Here is a 19,776-nt window from a genome sequence, read left to right as displayed (position 1 = left end):
TAAACCAAACAAACTGGATGTGTTTGGAACCATGGAAATGATATTTGAAGAATTTCAAGGGAAACATTGTAGGCTAAATGCATGAAAACTCCCCTAATTTGTAAGGTTTTGCATTAAACATTCCTTTCAATTTTTTTGCCACCCCACCTAACCAAGTTGTTATTTTAATAGTTAATTTATGCCATTAATTGTATTTTGTCGATATAATTATTCAATCAAACGTAATCTCATATACTTGTATATAAAATAAATATTATAATAACAACTATAATAACAGTATATATAATATATAGAATGAGTAAACAAAAATTAAAAAAATAAAACATGTAACTCCTTTGACTTGGTAGGTATTTTAGTAATTGTCCTTTTAAAGTAACCTCTTCTATTAATAGGGTATTTTAAAAATAAAAGAAAATAAAATAAAGAATGTTTAATACAAACAAGGATTTTATTGCAATTTGCCAAATATTTTAAAGGTTGTAAAATCAGGAAAAATTAAAAGAATTTGGGGGAATTTAGTAACTAACTATTACTTAACTTACCAAAATTATCTTTTCCTTCACGTCTCTCACTTTACAAAACTTCTTTAGCATGATAAAATTTATTAAAATATTGTGTTTTTGAATACTATTTGAAATTAACATTAAAAAAAATTAGTTAAATATTTAAAATAAATTTCCTTTCATTTCAAATTTAAATACCGATTCATACTCCAAATACAACATTTTAAGTAGAATTCAATTCGTTTCCAATAGAATTCTTAATTTTTTAACTTTAAAATAAAAAGAAAATTAAAAAACTACTACTCCTATTAGGAAACCACATACGGTTTTAACATATCCTATTCCTGACAAAACAAAGAATAAACTGAATGGTTATATAAATAGCCGATCCAGTCTTCTGAGACTCCAAATCTCATATCATCTCTTTGATTCCTCTCTCGTTCTCTCCGTCTTTTTCATCAAATTCGAAGATGAGCCATGAAGCAGCTGAATCTTCTGACTCGTGAGTCCCTCCAACTCGTAACTCAGACTCGATTAACTCACTTCTTTTTACTATCATTCTCAACTACTTCACAATCCATGATGTGATCTGAGATTGTTCACTGAGTTTGACGAATTCGAATGATTATTTTTATGATTTTTCAGGAAAGGTGGGAAGAAGGATTTCTCGACCGCAATCTTAGAGCGAAAGAAAGCGGCGAATCGACTCGTCGTTGACGAGGCGGTCAATGACGACAACTCTGTGGTCGCGATGCACCCTGATACCATGGAGAAGTTGCAGCTTTTCCGTGGAGATACAATCATGATCAAGGTTTTGGTTGCTTTTGCTTTTTAATTTATATTTATATTTGTATTTGTTTCTTTCTATTTTGGTAGAATTTGGATAATAGGGCTATTGACCGTGTTGATATAATTCATATTATTCCGGTACTATATTATGACATTTGAGCAATTATCTTTAAACCCTTGGAGTTCTTCTTGTCCTTATGGTTTTACAATGTGATTATTAGATGACATCACTTATTTGCATAAATTGGTTATTAGGACTAATTTGAACTTTTGTCCCATTGATAAACTGCCACTCCCTCCTGTTTGAAATCTATATTGTATTTGAATTATCTTTTATTGCAGAAAGAATTTTGATTTTTGTGTGAGGGTTTGTCAAACTTTGTGTTCGAATTTGTAATGTGTCAATTGGGTTTATGGATTTTGCTGTTTGGGTATTACCACACTTGATGTACTCTATGGATAGAGGATGCTATAGAATAAAAAAAAAAAAGAAAAAAAAAAGAGAGAGCAGTGCCGCGAAAATAAATAAATCTACGGGTCCTTGTGTTTATGTATGCCTTTATTGATGTATATTTATTTATCTTACTAATAAAAATGTATTTTCTTTTAGAGTAACACATCCAACTTATTTCTTATATGGAAAAAGCAAATGGTAGCAATAATTTCAAATAACTTAAACTTTTGATTCTATTGCTGCGTAGGCACTTATCTGTTTCAACAAATAACTTATGCTGCTCTTTCATTGCATTCAATATGCAAGGCTGTCTTAGTACAATGATTAAGTTTCGGCGTGGCATTACCTATCACACGGTTCGTGTGCGGGGCTTTGTTTGGAGACTCGGTCGAGTCCGAGTCCAAGTTACCTATTAGAATTGGAATCACATGAGACTCGGTGGAGTCCTTAGGGAATAGGTTGTGTCTTGACCACATCCCTAGTGATTTTGTTGCTGCTATTTTATTCCTCTCATTTCAAGGTGGGGATTGCTTAAAGTTACAGAATGTTACTAGTATTTTAGGTGTATTTACTGAAAGATTGCAACATCAATTGTAAAATGTAGTTTACCTTATATGATGTCGAAATGTGCCTTGTCATCTCTTGTTTATATATTTATGGTGGTGCTGGTGTTTTATGTGTCCTAATTAGGTGGAAGTCTCTTCTTCCCCTTCCTTTTCTGCGTGGACTTAAATATGTGATTGCCACGGTTTTAATATTCTTTGATTTTATATTTTAATTTAATTGATTTTACCACCTTTTTGTTACCAGGGCAAGAAGAGGAGGGATACAGTCTGTATTGCTCTTGCTGACGACGCATGTGATGAGCCAAAGATCAGGATGAACAAGGTCGTCAGAACAAATCTGAGGGTTCGGCTTGGAGATGTTGTATCTGTGCACCAATGCCCAGATGTTAAGTATGGGAAGCGTGTCCACGTACTGCCATTAGATGACACTATAGAAGGTGTCACCGGGGATCTATTTGATGCATATCTGAAACGTAAGTTTTTTAACTTGCCTCCTTTGCTTATGTATACATGGGTTTAAGTTCTGGTGTCTTGAAATGCTAGGGACATCGCAAGTTCAGCTGCTCCTTATAATATAAAATTAATTTAGTTTAAAGCATGGTGGTCCATCTCCATTTGCTTCTCTCTTATTATTATTATTGTTGTTGTTGTTGTTGTGTTTTTTTTTTTTTTCCTAGTTGGTACTCACACAATAGGAAAAAGAGAGGGTGGTGTGCTTGTATTATTGTGTATCTTCTTTTATTTATTTTTTTGAAGAAAGGGGAGGGGTATTGAATTTTCTTAGCTTTAGAATTGAATGTTTGCTCAGATTGAAAGAGAAAAAGCTAAAGAAATGCCAAAGTCATCCTTTTTTCCCTTTTTGCTTAAAGTATCCGAGACCATTTTTCGACATAATAAAATCAAGGGATCCTAACTTCTTAAATCAAAATATGCTCGTATACTACCATGGTTCGCTCTTATTCTAAACAGTTACATCATCTGCATCTGATCTGACATATAACAAAGGTTTGCACATACTATCATTAAGACATCCAATAAAAAAATTGTGGCATTGCCTTCTAGTTTTTTCCTTTCATCGGTTAGCCCCAATAATTATCAAAAGATTAAATATGCTTCGTTCTAAAATGGCAAAAGTTTCATCACATATTTCCTTGTGAAAAGTGCATCCCCAATATCCCTTTTAATTGTTACAAAATTAAAATAAAAAAATATTTACAAATGGATAAAGTACCTTGCATAGTTTTGTTGGCTACACTAGAAAAGATAACGATCAGTGCTGGTCCTGAGGACTGTTGGGAGGGTCTCTATGAACTTTTGGCATTATTTTACACAGTTCATACATGAACCAGCACCCTCACACATCTCAGTTTGAGCTTTTACCGTCACACCAAGTAATGACCATTTCTTTCGTGCAACATAGGCCTGGAGATCTTTAGCATTTTCCTGGGCAATAGGAATTGAAGTCACGGGCTGGCTGCATAGAAAGTCAATCTAACTTAAAACTTTTTGACATTAGGGGTATTTGTTGCAGTTAGATGATATGTGTTAGCAAAGTTGTTTTCATCTTTTGATTTGGCAAAAAAAGGAAAAAGGAAGAAAAAGGAAAGTGATGAATGTCTACATGTATTGGTCGGAGATGTTTTTATCAGATATACATGCTTAGAAATATAAAACGTGCTTAGAAATCACATTTGGTGGGTTGATATGTATTGACAAAAGAAGGGAGGAATGAGTATCCAACATTCTTTTATATGTAGATGACTACTTGAGATTGGAACTAATGCTAAGCCATGTGGACTCGATTTGGTGTCTACTTTTCCTTATGTTCTAATTAATTAATTAATTATTTATTTTTTGAGAAGTTTATGTTTTTATGTTCTATAAAATTGTTGTTTTGCTGTTTTGCATTCTTGAGGAGCTTTGCATGCTTAAGGAAATAATTATATCACCACAGAATTCAGTTCCTGATGATCTATATTAAAGTATCTGGCTAGAGATCAGACAAGATGGTGATATTTTTATCCTGCCAACATTCTACCTGTTGAGGCATGTTTTAGTATTAGTTAATCTCAGGCGTTTTGAACATAGACATTCTATCTCCAATAACTTATACTCCGTGTGGTAGGAAGGAAAAAAAATAGGATGGAAGGGAGAGAAAAGAGATGAATGAGACATCCCTAGGGAAGAGATTGTGTACTTCCCTCCATTTGTTTGGTTGGATGGACGAGAAGAGAATGAGATAATATTTTTGTTTTGTTTGTTAGGAGAGAAGTGAAGAGAGAGTGTTAATTATAAGGAAAGTTTTGTAATTAAAAAACTTCGATAATAGCTTTGCCTTTTTCCTTGGCGTCTTCCGTCCATATTTGGAGAGATGAAAATTTGGGAAGGAGGAAGGATGACTCGTCCATCTATCAGAAGAGACGTGCGTGAGTACCAACTAGGAAAAAAAAAAAATTTGTCTGCTTCATCTATAAACTCTATACCTTGTATGGTGACAGTTTGACGAACGCTGCAAACTAAAAGTGGAAATAGGAGAAATGGATTATTCTTTTTCAGTCTTAATAAGGTGGAGGAATTTAACTTATCAAAAAATAAAAAATAAGGTGGAGGATTTTAATCTACATAATTTTAGATTTCGTTTTATTTCCCCCCTTCTCGGCACAATAGCAGATATATTTATCTTAAATGGGGACTAGATTGATTTAGTAGTAGGACATTGTGTCTGTGAAAATTGGAACACCAATAAAAATGTTTTTGTAACTGCAAGGGCTTGTGTTGATAATAGAATGGCCACCATCACTGTGTTCCTTAATCAGTTTTCCATTTATTTATTTAATTTGCATTTAGTAACTAGTTGATGCTCGTTATCTTTTATATGGTATTTTGTGTTGATATTTCTTTCTAGTTGAGAATGTAAATCGTTTAGGTTAACTCATTATAGAAATTGTGTTTAGTTTCATTATTGAAATGTCTTTCATCCCATATTTTGGTTAACCATTTGCATTGATGAGATGTGTTTGATTTATGCCAATTGCCAATATTTTATCTGCAGCTTATTTTATGGAGGCATACCGCCCAGTGAGGAAAGGAGATCACTTTCTTGTGAGAGGAGGGATGAGAAGTGTAGAATTTAAGGTCATTGAGACTGACCCAGGGGAGTATTGCGTGGTTGCCCCAGATACTGAAATATTTTGTGAGGGCGAGCCTGTGAGAAGGGAGGATGAGGATCGGTTGGATGAGGTTGGGTATGATGACGTGGGTGGCGTTAGGAAGCAGATGGCTCAGATTCGTGAATTGGTGGAGTTGCCATTGAGGCATCCACAACTTTTCAAATCTATTGGTGTGAAACCACCCAAAGGAATCTTACTCTATGGACCCCCAGGTTCAGGAAAGACGCTGATAGCTAGAGCTGTAGCTAATGAAACTGGTGCTTTTTTCTTTTGTATTAATGGACCAGAAATTATGTCCAAATTGGCTGGGGAGAGTGAAAGCAATCTCAGGAAGGCGTTTGAGGAGGCTGAGAAGAACGCCCCAGCTATCATTTTTATTGACGAAATTGATTCAATTGCTCCCAAGCGAGAGAAGACTCATGGTGAAGTTGAAAGGCGGATTGTTTCACAGCTATTAACTCTCATGGATGGACTGAAATCTCGGGCGCATGTTATTGTGATTGGGGCTACAAATCGCCCAAACAGCATTGACCCTGCCTTGAGAAGGTTTGGTAGGTTTGATAGGGAAATAGATATTGGTGTTCCAGATGAAGTTGGACGGCTTGAAGTTCTTCGCATTCATACCAAGAACATGAAGCTTGCTGATGAGGTAAAGCCTACTTTGCATTATTCTCATTAAAGTTTGTGTTCTTGGACGTGGTAATCGAGCTTAACGGCAGTAACAAATTTTTTTTTACTATACAGGTAGATTTAGAGAAAATATCTAAAAACACTCACGGGTATGTTGGTGCTGACCTTGCTGCTCTCTGCACCGAAGCTGCACTTCAATGCATCAGAGAAAAGATGGATGTCATCGACTTGGAAGATGAAACCATTGATGCTGAGATACTGAATTCCATGGCTGTAACAGACGAGCACTTCCAGACTGCTCTTGGAACAAGCAATCCGTCTGCTTTGCGGGAAACGGTAAATGAATTTCTAGAAGTGATTTTGTATAGTGGAATAGTATTGTTTCTTAAATAATATGGACATCTCTTTGGAATCAAATATTCATTACCCTTTTCTTTTTGAACCGATGCGCAGGTTGTTGAAGTTCCCAATGTCAGCTGGGAGGACATTGGAGGCCTTGAGAATGTTAAGCGGGAGCTGCAGGAGGTAATGAAAATAACTATTTTGGGTTTGAGCAGTGTCAGTATTCTTCTTTCAATGCTTCTTATGCCTTGGCTAAGTTTTTGTTTGTCTTTACTTCCATTTTATTCTGTAGACTGTCCAATATCCTGTGGAGCATCCAGAGAAGTTCGAGAAATTTGGCATGTCACCTTCAAAAGGGGTTCTTTTTTACGGTCCCCCTGGATGTGGAAAAACTCTACTGGCCAAGGCAATTGCTAATGAATGTCAAGCCAACTTTATTAGTATTAAAGGACCTGAGCTGCTCACTATGTGGTTTGGTGAGAGTGAAGCTAATGTACGGGAAATTTTTGACAAGGCCAGACAATCTGCTCCATGTGTACTCTTCTTTGATGAGCTTGACTCCATTGCTACTCAGGTTTGCCCTTCATTTCCCACCACTACTTGGTCTGTGGTTGAAATTACTCTTAATATCAAGTGGTTGAAAATCTTCAAGATAGTTTTAAAACCATAATTGCATGTGCATGTTAAAAGTTAAAACCCAGCAACATGGTGATTCCGTCAATTTAAATTCTTGATCACAGCTTACAAGTAAATTTCTTGTCATTATTGCAGAGGGGAAGCAGTGTTGGGGATGCAGGTGGTGCTGCCGATCGGGTTCTGAACCAACTTTTGACTGAAATGGATGGCATGTCTGCGAAGAAGACTGTTTTCATTATTGGGGCTACTAACAGACCTGACATAATTGACCCTGCACTTTTGAGGCCAGGCCGTCTTGATCAGTTAATTTATATCCCTCTGCCAGATGAAAGCTCTCGATTACAGATTTTCAAGGCCTGCCTGAGAAAATCACCTGTCTCCAAAGATGTTGATTTGACTGCTCTTGCCAAATATACTCAAGGCTTTAGCGGAGCTGATATTACAGAGATATGCCAGCGGTCTTGCAAGTATGCCATAAGGGAGAACATTGAGAAAGTATGCTTCTACATCCTTTGCTTGATGCATCTAATTAGTTTCTTCTAATAAGATTATGCATGGTTTTGCAGGCTTGCATCTACATATTCATATGTGCTGTTATAGTTCTTTTTGCTTAACCTTACCCTGACTATTTTATTTAGATGTATCAACTCCATGTCTATTGTTTGGTTCATATATCAGATAAATCAAAGATAATTCATCATGTCGTTTTATAATAAACTCAATTTACATTCTTCTAGGTCATCTCGTTATCTTTGGAGGGTCTTTAAGTTCTTGTAGTTATGGGTCCCCTTTTTGCACAACCATATGCATGTTCATTCTCTTCCTCAATTGTTAGTGCCCTCTTCATTTGAAATTAAAATGAAATGTTAATTTTTTTTTCCTTTAAAATTTTGTTGAATACCAAACCTTGCTTCAACATTCAACCTCAAGTTGGTCAAGGTTTTATTGTCATTGTGAAAGTTGAGCTTTCATGTAATCTGTACTGAACCCAACAGGAGCTAAAAAATGCAATTACAAACACAGGTTGGATCTTAAGATGTTCATTGTTGGGTATGGTTGCGTTAGGGATACCTTTTCTATATTTGGTGGGTTGATGTTACAAGTTGGTGCTTTTGAACCTCTTGTTGAGGTTTAGGAGATCAAGCTCCAATCCAGGTGGCCCTGTCAAGTTCAGCCTCTGACCTGTTGTGCTTTGTAATTGTTAAAATCGTTTTACCTCTAGCAATGTTTTCCCTCAGAAGGATCTTCCAAAATGTTGTCATCATCGTTATCATACCATTTTTTGCATTGTGTTGAGTGGATGTTGATATCTCTTTCAAGTTTACATTTTGTCTGAATTCATTCAAAATGATTTGCTTTCTAGATGAATCCCCCTAGAAGAAGGGGAGGGGGATTATAACAATCTTTCTAGTTACTTTGTTCAGTTTGCTGAGACCATTATGTCTTATTGCAGGATATAGAGAGGGAGAGGAGGAGAAGCGAGAATCCCGATTCCATGGATGAGGACGTAGAGGAAGAAGTGGCCGAGATTAAGGCTGCTCATTTTGAGGAGTCTATGAAGTACGCGCGTAGAAGCGTAAGTGATGCCGACATACGTAAATATCAGGCGTTTGCTCAAACCTTGCAGCAGTCTCGGGGGTTTGGAACTGAATTTCGGTTTTCAGAGGCTGGACAAGGGGCTGCTGGATCTGACCCATTTGCTGCTTCTGCTGGAGGAGCCGAAGAAGATGACTTGTATAATTAGATTTTGAGATACATTACTTTTTATTAATTTCAGTGACTTCTTTCAGTTTCGAATTTGCATTTTCAGCACTATATGGGCGATGCTCTCTTCAGCACCATATGGCTTGAGCCAATATTTGACTTGAAGAAGGGGTTGCTGAGTTAACTTTCTACTTTCTTGTTGCATCCCTAGTCCCAATTGTTTTGTTATTTATGGATGGATTTATGTAAGGACATGTTCAGGATGCGAACCCTGTTCCTGCTCTGTTTTAGTCAGTGAATCATTGTTCTTTTACCAAAGTGCAATTCAGATACCAAGCGATTTTCTTGCGGTAAATAAATGAGAAATTATTATATGGTACCGGGATCATTGCCAAACACCATTTGATACCCAAGTGAAAAGCAATAAAATTTACACATTTGTTTGAGTGTCAAATGATGATTGACCTGGAATCATGTAATAATTTATAGTAAATAAAATTCCAAGTTGGTCCACTATGGTTTTTTATGTGTCCGAGTTCTGCATATGCTGTAAATTAAGGCTTTCAGACGAACAGGATAGTACTGCGGTTAATTCTTACTATTTTTAGACTACATACAAGCGCATCTATGTTGGAATGGCCATATGGTTATCTAATCTATATCACTGGTTACTACTTAGGGCTAGGATTGTTTTTATTTATTTATTTATATAAAAAAAAAGGTTATATATATATATATATATATTTAAAAAATCATAATTTTGTTGACAGTTGAATTGCCAGCCCGGTTCAATAAATGATAGCTGAGTAGGCAGTGGGGCATATCTAGGTATCACGATTCACAACTCCAAGTATCACATGAATCTTGACAAGAGATGCAATGGTATCCAGAGAATTGGCAGTTCACTTTTTAAAAGCCATAAACTTTGAGTGCAGCACCTAGTGGGTGTTGTATCAGAAAAATCACCAAAATCCTGAGGTGAATCTTTGTCTCATTTTTCAGATAATTCAATTCGCGGTCAATTTCACAAAATGCATTAACTCATTCCCGCCCTTCGCGGTCAATATGTGTGATCACAAATTCAAGTAACAAAATATTGTTGTTCTGTTAGCAGAGTATTAGCAGATTCTGTTAAACTGCCAAAATCACAGAACAACTGAACTCTCGGAATTTAACGGATTGGTCAAGTAACATCACGATTCACAAGTATATTTGAATGCGATTGTACGAGCATTTGTGAATTTAGTGCAAATCTGGATGTTTTCATCATTCATGTTGTGGTCTTGAATTTAACCGAACCAAAAGCATACTGGAGAAAAATGAATTCATACAACATAAATACATGTATATATTCTATATAAAGATATCGGATACAAGATTTCATTGAGTTGTAAAGTCACACACACTCATATATATATATATATATATATAGAGCTGTTGTATATACTTGCATTTAGTCATGCAATGCACTCATCATTCAAAAAACATATGCTTGTGGTGAAAAAAAATAATAATAATAATATAAATAATTCTCTCAATATATAGTAGGAACACACTCTCACACTGCTCATAAACACACAAAAAACCATGTACAAATCACTCGACTGCACTTTCAAGGCTTCCCAGAGTTGCCACTAGGAGTAGGAGAGCAGCCGAATGTGTGATAGTTCACCCATCGGCTCGGGGCCGACGAGCGCCTATACCCCTTTGGCATGCAACCTTTGACGTCCCTCCCTCCTTGAAATGCGTCTCGCTTGTGATTCGAATGTGGCTTCACCGTCTCATAGTCTCCACTTTTAGACAGTACCAAGTTGCGACCGGCCATTGTTACTCGAAGTGTTGTTGGTGACAATAAGAGCAGACACAAGAGTGTTGTGTAGAGAATAGTGGTAGTAGACATTGAGGAAGCTTAAAATTTGGGTTGTTCTTGTTGTTGTTGTTGGAGGCTACGTTGTTTTGGCTGTTGTTGTTATATGGGTGTCGAGATGGAGAAAGGGGGGTTTTATAAGGGGTTTGAAGGGGGCCTTAATAGGCTCGTGAGTAGCTGTGAGAGGGCAGATATTATGGGCACAGCTCATTGCTAATAAGGAGTACTTGCCTTAGTTAGGCGGTGTGGGTTATGGGTTGGTGAGGTGGGTGCCTTTTTTAGGAGATTATGTGTGTGGGTCTGTGTGGGATAGGTGAGAATGCCCGTGAGTTTCTATAGTGGCACTCAAAGTCCCATTTCACATGCCCTAAATCTAATCAATCCACTTCATTTACATCTTTGAGTAATAAAGTACCATGTTTGCTTTGGCTTATGCTTTCGTAAAATATTTTTTAAAAAGTATATTTTTATTTTTTGGTATTTACTTATCGTAAAATATTAAAATTTAATAAAAATAATTTATTCATAAAATTTTAACAAGTTATTTTACACGCTCCGCCCTATGGACTCGACCTCAACCTCGAAATAGGCCTTTATCAAACACTAACAAAGTAAAAATAAAAGAATATTTTACCTGAAAAATAAAAATATTTTTTAAATAGAATATTTTACGTCGAAATAAACGGAGCCTTAATTTCAATTTTTTTTCAGTTGTATAGAATTAGACGCTTGAAATTGGAATTAGAATTTGAAAAAGGTTAACTAAGAAAATTGAAGGATTTTTTTTTTTTTCAAATTCCATCAATTTCAATTCCATGCAGCCAAACACACACTTAATGTTATGTTTGCTTTGAATTTAGATTTGAAATTAAAAATAAAAAAAAAATTGTTCAAACTTTTAACTAAAATTATTCAAATCTCAAATTCAAAACGCTGATTTGATTTTATGCTACCAAACATAACATAAGCAAAATTTTACTTTATAAATTATGTGTTATCAGACGCACTTAATTAAAAACATTTTAGTATCAATCATAACGAAAATTTTATATATATATTTTTGTTATTTGTCTAAAGTTGTTTTTTTTTATTTTTATTTTTATTTTTATTTTTTTTTATCAAAATCTAAAACTATTTGATTCATTTAGATGGGACCCACATGAGTTCCATGTAAATGAATTGTTTTGGACCTTTGGTGAGACTCCTACTTCAAGATGGTAGTTTTGGGGGTTAAGATTTTGAAAATGAGCCAGAGTGAGAGTTCTCGTCTTCTTAGTCATTTACTAGATAATAAATGAACATAAATAACATGCAGAGGCAAGACTTTATTAGATACTTATAGCACACTCGAGTTTTGGCTTCCGGTAAAGCTTCGACATCTAATATTGTTGATTGTGCACCATTGTCAACTACTTGCCCATTTATTTTAAATGGACATAAATGAAAGGGTGACCCTTTTTAAATACCTTTAATATGATACAATGAAAACATCTGCCAAGAACCATTTATTTCACAATTTTTTCATTGATTTATTTCCCCCTAAGAATATATATAGCGGCGAAATAGTACTTTCTTATGAAATTCTTTTATATATATATATATATATATATATATATATATATATAATGTTACAAAATTCTTGTATAGAGCCGATAATTACATAATTATATATAAGACAAGCAAACTAATTCAAGTTTTGAAGTGTTTGAGATTCGGTTGATCAATCTAAAGAACTGTTTGACCTTGGTTGATAGATGTGGGTTTACAATTTAGCCGACTAATAGACTGATCAATATAAAGAACTGTTTGACCTTGGTTGATATATGTGTGGTACAATTTAGCCCACTAATAAAATTTTAAATTAATTACAACAACACCTCCTGAAATTTGGGGTATTGACAGACATATATAAGTTAGTCATTTTTTGAACACTCACACTCCCTGCGAAAATTTTTATCCAAACAAGCCTCTAAAAGTTATGAAAAGACAAAATTGCCCTTCAATAAAATATCAATTATTAATCTAAAATATCAAAAAAATATATATTACAGAATTACCCTAGGTTTCTCTCTCTACCCTCTGCTCCAAAAAATCTAAACTCGATGACCGGTACCTCGCCGCCCACGCTGCAGTTCCGATCTCCGCGCCGCCGCCGCTGCAGTTCCGAGCTCTGCGTTGAGGACTGACGATGATGCCATCCAGCCGTTACAGGAATCGTGAATCGTGAACCAAAAAATCGTCGCCGGAATCGCGACTGATTCCTCATTGCCGGCTCCAAGCAGCGGTGGAGCTAAGTAAGAACGAGATCATCCGGCAACGAATCGAACAAATCACAGACTCTGGCGGTCTTCAAACGTTTCCGGCAATTCCTCTGTTGTTGTTCTCCGGCTAAAACTCTTCTCTTGATGACTTCTCTCTTGTCCAAACACATGTCCACTCTCGGATAACAAGTCCCTTTCCTTGTTCTCATCTTTTTATAGATAAGCTAGAGAGAGATAGCACCGTGTGATCTTTGTATATAAAAAAGCAAGATCGAACAAGAGGCTTTATATCAAATAGACCAACTAAAATGACACAGCCCAAATCTAAATAGCCTCCCAAATCGGTTAAACGGCGCTGCCCAGATCCTTTCGTCCGTCGTCGTCGATTGCTCTCTCTCTCCACTACAAAATGCCTCTCCTTTGTCGCTCTCATCTCCAAGATTGAAGACTATATCTGTATATATATATATATATATATATATAGAGAGAGAGAGAGAGAGAGAGAGCACCATCATAATCTCATATTTATTTATGTTGATGGGGCATAAACACTTCTCTGGAATAGCGACTGATTCCTCATCGCCGGCTCGGATTCTGATTTGCCCAGCAATGGCCTCTGGCCAACAAAAACTCTGGCATACTCTTCGACAACGGCCTGCCTCTACCCTATATTTTATATATATGTATATATGTATATATAGATACATGTGTGTAATTTTGAATTGTTGGGTTTGTGTGTTGGTGATGGAACAACGGAGGTGGTTGTGGAGACTGGTGAGTGGTGATTGTATATATTGGTTGAGGTTATTTTGGTCATTTTATGCCGTCAAAGGGTAAATATGTACTTTCATTATGTTTGGGGTGTTATTATTTAAGTTTATAAACTTGAGGGGTCTCATTGTTCAAAAAGGATCTAACTTATATATGTTTGTTAATACTACAAATCTCAGAGAGTGTTGTTGTAATTAACCCTAAATTTTTTTACTGTGCACGTCCAAGTGACTGAGAACCATTCTCATCTAACGGTGTCATTTTTTGTAGTGGATACAAATTTGAGATTATTTATATTTCATACACATGGACGCTATCAATAAAATTTCCAAAATTCAAATCTAAAATATCCAAAATTTTGAATTGAATTTAGATGAGAGACACCATTTTTATAAATTTGTTGGATAGAATTAAAAAAATTTTACTTTCTAACAACAAATTCACAACCCTAGCAAAGCGTTTAGCCAAGCATGACTGGGGTGGAATTCTTCATGGTTGAGGAAGACATCGCCATGGATCGATCTCTTCTTTCTTCATTAATCAATATAATAAAACTTGTTTGGGGCATATCTTTTAGCACAAGATTCGGTTTTCGACGCTGTTTCTTCCTTTATTCATATTTTCTCATTGGAATCTTTTTCGTTCACGGAGTTTTGCCGTTTGAGCGCATCTGCGCCATTTTTTGTCCAAATCTAACAGTAGATAAACATATGCATTGTGTATTTGTGTATTTTCAAAGCATTCTCACAAATAAGATGATGTGGACCACAAAAACAAGCATGATATTAATTTTTTAAAAAATTTGCTCCTAAATGACATCCAAAGTGGTTTCTAAAACAAGTATGTTTCACCCCCTATGCAAGGCCAAGGTTCCCAAAGTTATTGTTCATCTTACCAAGCATCAAATGGAAACCAATTTTCAAACTCTAATTTTTCAAACTAATCAAAATATCATGCTATCACAAAATAGGATGAACAAAGCACAAGCATGGCATTCTTCCACAAAATAAATACAAGTATGGCATTCCCTCGTCATTTTGTCACAAACATGCTTTTCATGTAAATGTGGTTGAGAATCACTTCATACTGTTACTTAATTTTAATAACGTTGTACTATTCGATTGGCTGGGTCATGGTATCATACAAATTTCAAATTTTTATAATTTTTTAAAAAAACTTATCACTATATTTTATAAAATTTAAGAGGTAAATGTGTAATTCAAATATATATATTCTTTAACTAACATATGGGTTCACTAGCTGAAAATGGAAGGTTCGACCAAATTCGGTAATAGTGTTTACCCTATCACATATTATGTAATATAATCAGTTTTTTTTTAATAATAATATCTATTAATTTTGATGGTGTCAATCGACCGTGTCAATTTGTAAATGTAAATTGTATGTTTTGTTATTTGATACATTCTGAGTAATAGAAGGTGAAGTTGATATTTCACATCCCTGATAACCTCACGTATCAACCCTACCCGCACCGTTAGAACTTAAAGGATTATAATGAGACCTCTATTCTTTATATAGATGCTTCCCACTATTATGACACATTACAATCAATAACAAAGATATAGGTTCTAAAACTTTACATCTAAATATCTTCCATTTTTACAGAACTCTTTACACTTCTAAAATATTCTCTAATCTACTACTTAAAACTGACAAATATTCTGATCCCGATGGACGCGGTTGATGACACCGATGGAGCAACAGACCCCAATATCTATTCCTGTACAATTTCAAAGTTCTCCAACTGTTAATTTGTTAACTACATATGCTTTTAGTTTTGAATCTACGGCTTAGCTTTTTACACCTGCTCAACTATTTAATCGATTAATTATGGTAGTGATGGTAGTTGTAGTTTAATAAATCTAGCAATTCTCATAATATGTATTAATTGAATTTAGGTTAAAACTTGCATTAATGAAGTTGGATGAAAATGTAATGTAGATGAGAAAATTTGGAAATCATTATTGGAGGTGGCTTTTATTGGGGTTGTTCATTAGTTTATGTGGTTTTAAATATCATTTAGAACTGGGTATATAATGATTTGGTGAAACCTCTACATCATTTGAGGTTTCTCTCTCTTCTCAGTAAAGGATTGAATTATTATTATGACCCCTTTTTAATTAATGTGCATCAAATTTACTTGGAGACCATTTATGGGAAATTAAGATTTTCAGATTTTATTATGATTATAAAAGTTTCCAAATATTGAGAGTTGTGGGGTATTAGAGGGGAAGCAAGAAATGGAACATCATATTTACTATTCATTGAAGATGAGCGAGTGTTTCACGAGTTTGGTAGAAGATGATGGGCCATGTATTTAATCTTTGGGGTGTGTTTGGTGGAATGGAAAGTTTGGTCTTCAATCAAGGAGTAGGTTTCCTTTCAATACTGGAAATGAAGATTACACAGATTAGAGGGGTGAAATATTTGTATTTGGTAAGGTGGGTTTGGATTTTGATGGGTTGATACTATATTTGGATTATGGGTGGGAAAGTAACTGAGACAGTAGATAACGGGTGAAAAAACTGTATTTACTGATTGTTGGCACCTACTCGCAGTGCTTCCAATGGAGCGTGAACAGAAATTTTATGGTCTCTCGAAATTTTTACTTTTTTTTTTTTTTTTTTTGAAATGTTTAGCAACTGAATATATATATATATATATATATATATATATAATGGGTAATTACATAATGGGCCTTAGGCCATACAAGCCCAAAACTGGGACATAGCAAAGCCCAATAGAAGCAAACAAAGGAAAAGCCCAGACCCATATCATAACTGATAACCGCAATTAACGGATTAATTAACCGTTAATGGTGGGTATCAGTGCTTGTTTCCGATGAGCTCTAGAAGTAACAATCCGGTGCCGTAGCCACAACGAATGACGGTAGGATGAAAGTAAGATGTTCCACTCACTTAGAATTCTTCTTGACGATGGACAATCGTGGACTCCAATTTTAAAATTGAAATAATGCTGGAACAAATTCGAGTAAGAACAACTCTTTGCAATGATTTCTTCCCTCTAAATATGATTTCATTATGCTCTTCCCCTATGTGGTGTACTACTGATGAAAAGCAGATTTTGCGAAGCAAATTTGGAGCTGAATTCCTTTTCCATCGTAGGCTGATGATCTATTGAATTAGGTTATCCGAATTTGTGATTGAGGTACAAAATGGACCTTTTTCTTTGATGAATCTCAAAATTAGTGAGACAAATGTTTGTTCTTAAGTGTGGAGAATTATTTGGCTAATACAATTCTGGTATAAGATTTAATGGAACGTTAATCATAAACAGAGCATCCAAATTATTATATTTATTAAAGTTTAACCAAATCACTAGAATTTAGGTGTGGTTTGTAGTACCACATTCTGAGTATCATCAATTAATCATATCTCATTATATAAGTAAGAATATAATAATTTGATGAATGCTGAATGCGTCAAAAGACGGTTTTATTATTTTTCAGATTCAATGGATTTGTGGCAAACGACATTGCAACGAACCTGTCAAATTGTGGTAAATGAGTTGGATTTGACAGACAGGTCAATCCATGATAAATTGGATCATCCAATTTGTAACTTCAAATTTCACAAAATATTATAGATTTCAAAAAAGAAAGAACGGTTGCAGTATATATGTATATAGTTCAAGAAGTTCCATCAACTCACTTGAATATTATATGAAGAAAATAAATATGAAATTAGTGTAAAGAAATCTTAAGAATGTCATTTTTTTTATCTTCTAAATAAAAAATGGAACAAAAAAAGGGATCATTGTCGATTAATCTAATCCCATATGAGAGTCTTTTCCCTTCGAGCTTTGACATGTTGTCGTGGTAGTGGGACCTAGTTATTTGGGCAACACATGGATACTCGTTCGTTTTATAGAAACTCATTTTCCACCACCTTCACAAGAATATAATACGATTATTGAATAGATCACGTTTAATTAATGGGTCAACACTTGACACGACTTGGCAAGACAAGACATACTTATACTTCTATAATATTTCTGTTAGAAGTAATGCTCATGACACCTTTACTTAGTATGTTGATCGGACACATTTAGTTAAAAGAAAAATTGAGTTATAAATTAGTTGGCGCATAGTTATTAAATGCACGCATAGGCTCCAAAAGGTCACAAGCTTATTAAGACTCAGCTGGAGTGCATAATGCTGCTCGTGGGATTTAATAATTGATGGAAAGGAGGGTGAGGTATGGATATATGAGACATCCTGGGGAGCGAAGATGTCTCTCTCACTTTTTATTTGGGTGAAAGAAAAAAATATTAAAAAAGATGGATGGCATGACATAAAGAAAGAAATCGTGTTTCTTGATGAAATAGTTAAATCAGAAATGAAGTTTGTTTAAATTATGGTATTTATTGATTAATTATTTTATTATTATTATTTTTTTTGGCAGAAAAAAAGGGACTATTGCTTGGTGCCAACAGAAAATAAGACAATTATTGGATTCTCTCGAGTCATTTTTTTTTTTTTTTTTTCCCTTCAATTAAGGACTACTAGTATTTAGGTAATTCAATGTGTATCATCAGGACAGTTGTCATCCAACACAGTTTTTCTTGATCAGTACCCAATGAAAATAGGCTGTTGATAAGGAAGAGCAATTCTCAGTTGAAATGTAATGCGCTGACACTGAATCTCAAACAGTGCCAACCGTTCCTATATATATATATATATATATATCGAGTTTAAAATATAATTCATCAGGTTCTTTTAATTTGGAGTAAAGTCTCAAGACTCTATATAAATAAAAAATTATTTTTATTATTTTAGTTCTTGCTTATTATATTTTGCGGAATCAGTACATCCATTCAAATATATATAAATTTATATATATCCCGCATTTTCTCACAGACAGAATAAAAAGTCAAACAAAGGCATGGTATATATGTGGCATATGCTAAGAGAAGAAACTAATAAAATTATGGTTTTTTAGACCAGGAACAACTACATATACATAAATTAGATTACAGGAAAGTGGGAGGAAAAGACGCGAAAAGAGGATCACAACCAACTCTTGACCTTAGAAGAAAAATGAAACAAGAAGACAAACACAACACACACATGGCTAATCTAACAACTTAGTATTCTACAAATTATTGAAGGACAGTACAATGCAAGTTGAAGACTTTGGACAAATAAATAAATTAAAAGATAAATATATATAAGTACGGAAAAACATATGTGTACGGTTGGTATGACTGTGAGTGATGTCATTGATGTTAAAATTAATGTTTGATCAGATTATAAAATAGTAAACATGGGTTGGCGTAGACCTGGGCGGGGTTGGCGCTGATGCAATTCTTTTGCAAGCAAATACGTTCAAACAATCTCATCCACCACATAACCACACATGCATGCATGTATGGGTCAGGCTCAGAAGCAGTCTCAAATATTATCCTAAATTAATTATCTGGGATTTTTTTTTTTTTTTTTGGGCGAATTTGGGATAGGTGGGATTTAAACTTGGATAATCCCGAGTTGGAGAAGTTGAACATTCTATCAATTTTAAGTCAGTAAATAAAATCTCTTGTTAAGAACCTGAATTTAGCTCTCCATAAAACAACGAATTTATTAATTAACATAACCAACATATGCTGATTGGGATAGTTATCGACTTAGTAGTTTGCTACTATTATTTAAGAACATATTAAGTTATGGGATGGACTAAAGTCGAGCTTATCCATTTACCATCCTTTTGTCTGATCCTCTCATCTTTAATGAGATGGGATGTCTAAGTAAGTCCATCTTATCTATTATACTTACTCCGTTTACTATAATTTCTCTGCCAATCAATTTTTTTTTTTTTTTTTTTTTTTTTTTTTTTTTTTTTGTGAAATAAAATTTGGATAATACCAATAATATAAATAAAAAATGGGTCAGATATAAAAAGGGGTTTAGTATCACAATTAAAATTAGTCCAGGTAGATATCGGAGATAATCAACATATCTTTAAGTTTAAAATAAATTGTTTTTTATTTTATTTTAACATTGTACATTTTGAATATTTACAATTACTCTTGAATCACGAATTGGA

The 19,776-nt window shown here is 34.5% G+C and overlaps 1 protein-coding gene across 1 annotated transcript; it reads left to right on the top strand.

Annotated features, from left to right (window-relative positions):
• The first annotated feature begins 861 nt into the window (after positions 1-861).
• Positions 862-9,112, top strand: LOC132269601 (cell division cycle protein 48 homolog). Its single transcript, XM_059770856.1, has 9 exons — positions 862-1,005; positions 1,149-1,314; positions 2,557-2,785; positions 5,365-6,131; positions 6,227-6,448; positions 6,566-6,637; positions 6,747-7,028; positions 7,226-7,585; positions 8,544-9,112. Exons 1-9 carry the CDS (start codon positions 974-976, stop codon positions 8,832-8,834), a joined length of 2,421 nt encoding a protein of 806 aa, XP_059626839.1. The 5' UTR covers positions 862-973; the 3' UTR covers positions 8,835-9,112.
• Positions 9,113-19,776: the final 10,664 nt, after the last annotated feature.

This window comes from Cornus florida, unplaced genomic scaffold (assembly GCF_030987335.1).
Source record: "Cornus florida cultivar Cherokee Brave unplaced genomic scaffold, ASM3098733v1 CherokeeBrave_3.0.0_Hap2_Chr08, whole genome shotgun sequence".
Classification (NCBI taxonomy): Eukaryota; Viridiplantae; Streptophyta; class Magnoliopsida; order Cornales; family Cornaceae; genus Cornus; species Cornus florida.
This window is presented reverse-complemented; position numbering and strand designations above follow the sequence as displayed.

What these genes read in the sequence shown, in the direction of transcription:
- LOC132269601 (XM_059770856.1), top strand. Translation starts at nt 974, where the DNA reads ATGAGCCATGAAGCAGCTGAATCTTCTGACTC. An exon ending in ATTTGATGCATATCTGAAAC is followed by an intron (nt 2,786 to 5,364) that starts GTAAGTTTTTTA and finishes TTTTATCTGCAG; the next exon opens with CTTATTTTATGGAGGCATAC. An exon ending in TTGACTCCATTGCTACTCAG is followed by an intron (nt 7,029 to 7,225) that starts GTTTGCCCTTCA and finishes TCATTATTGCAG; the next exon opens with AGGGGAAGCAGTGTTGGGGA.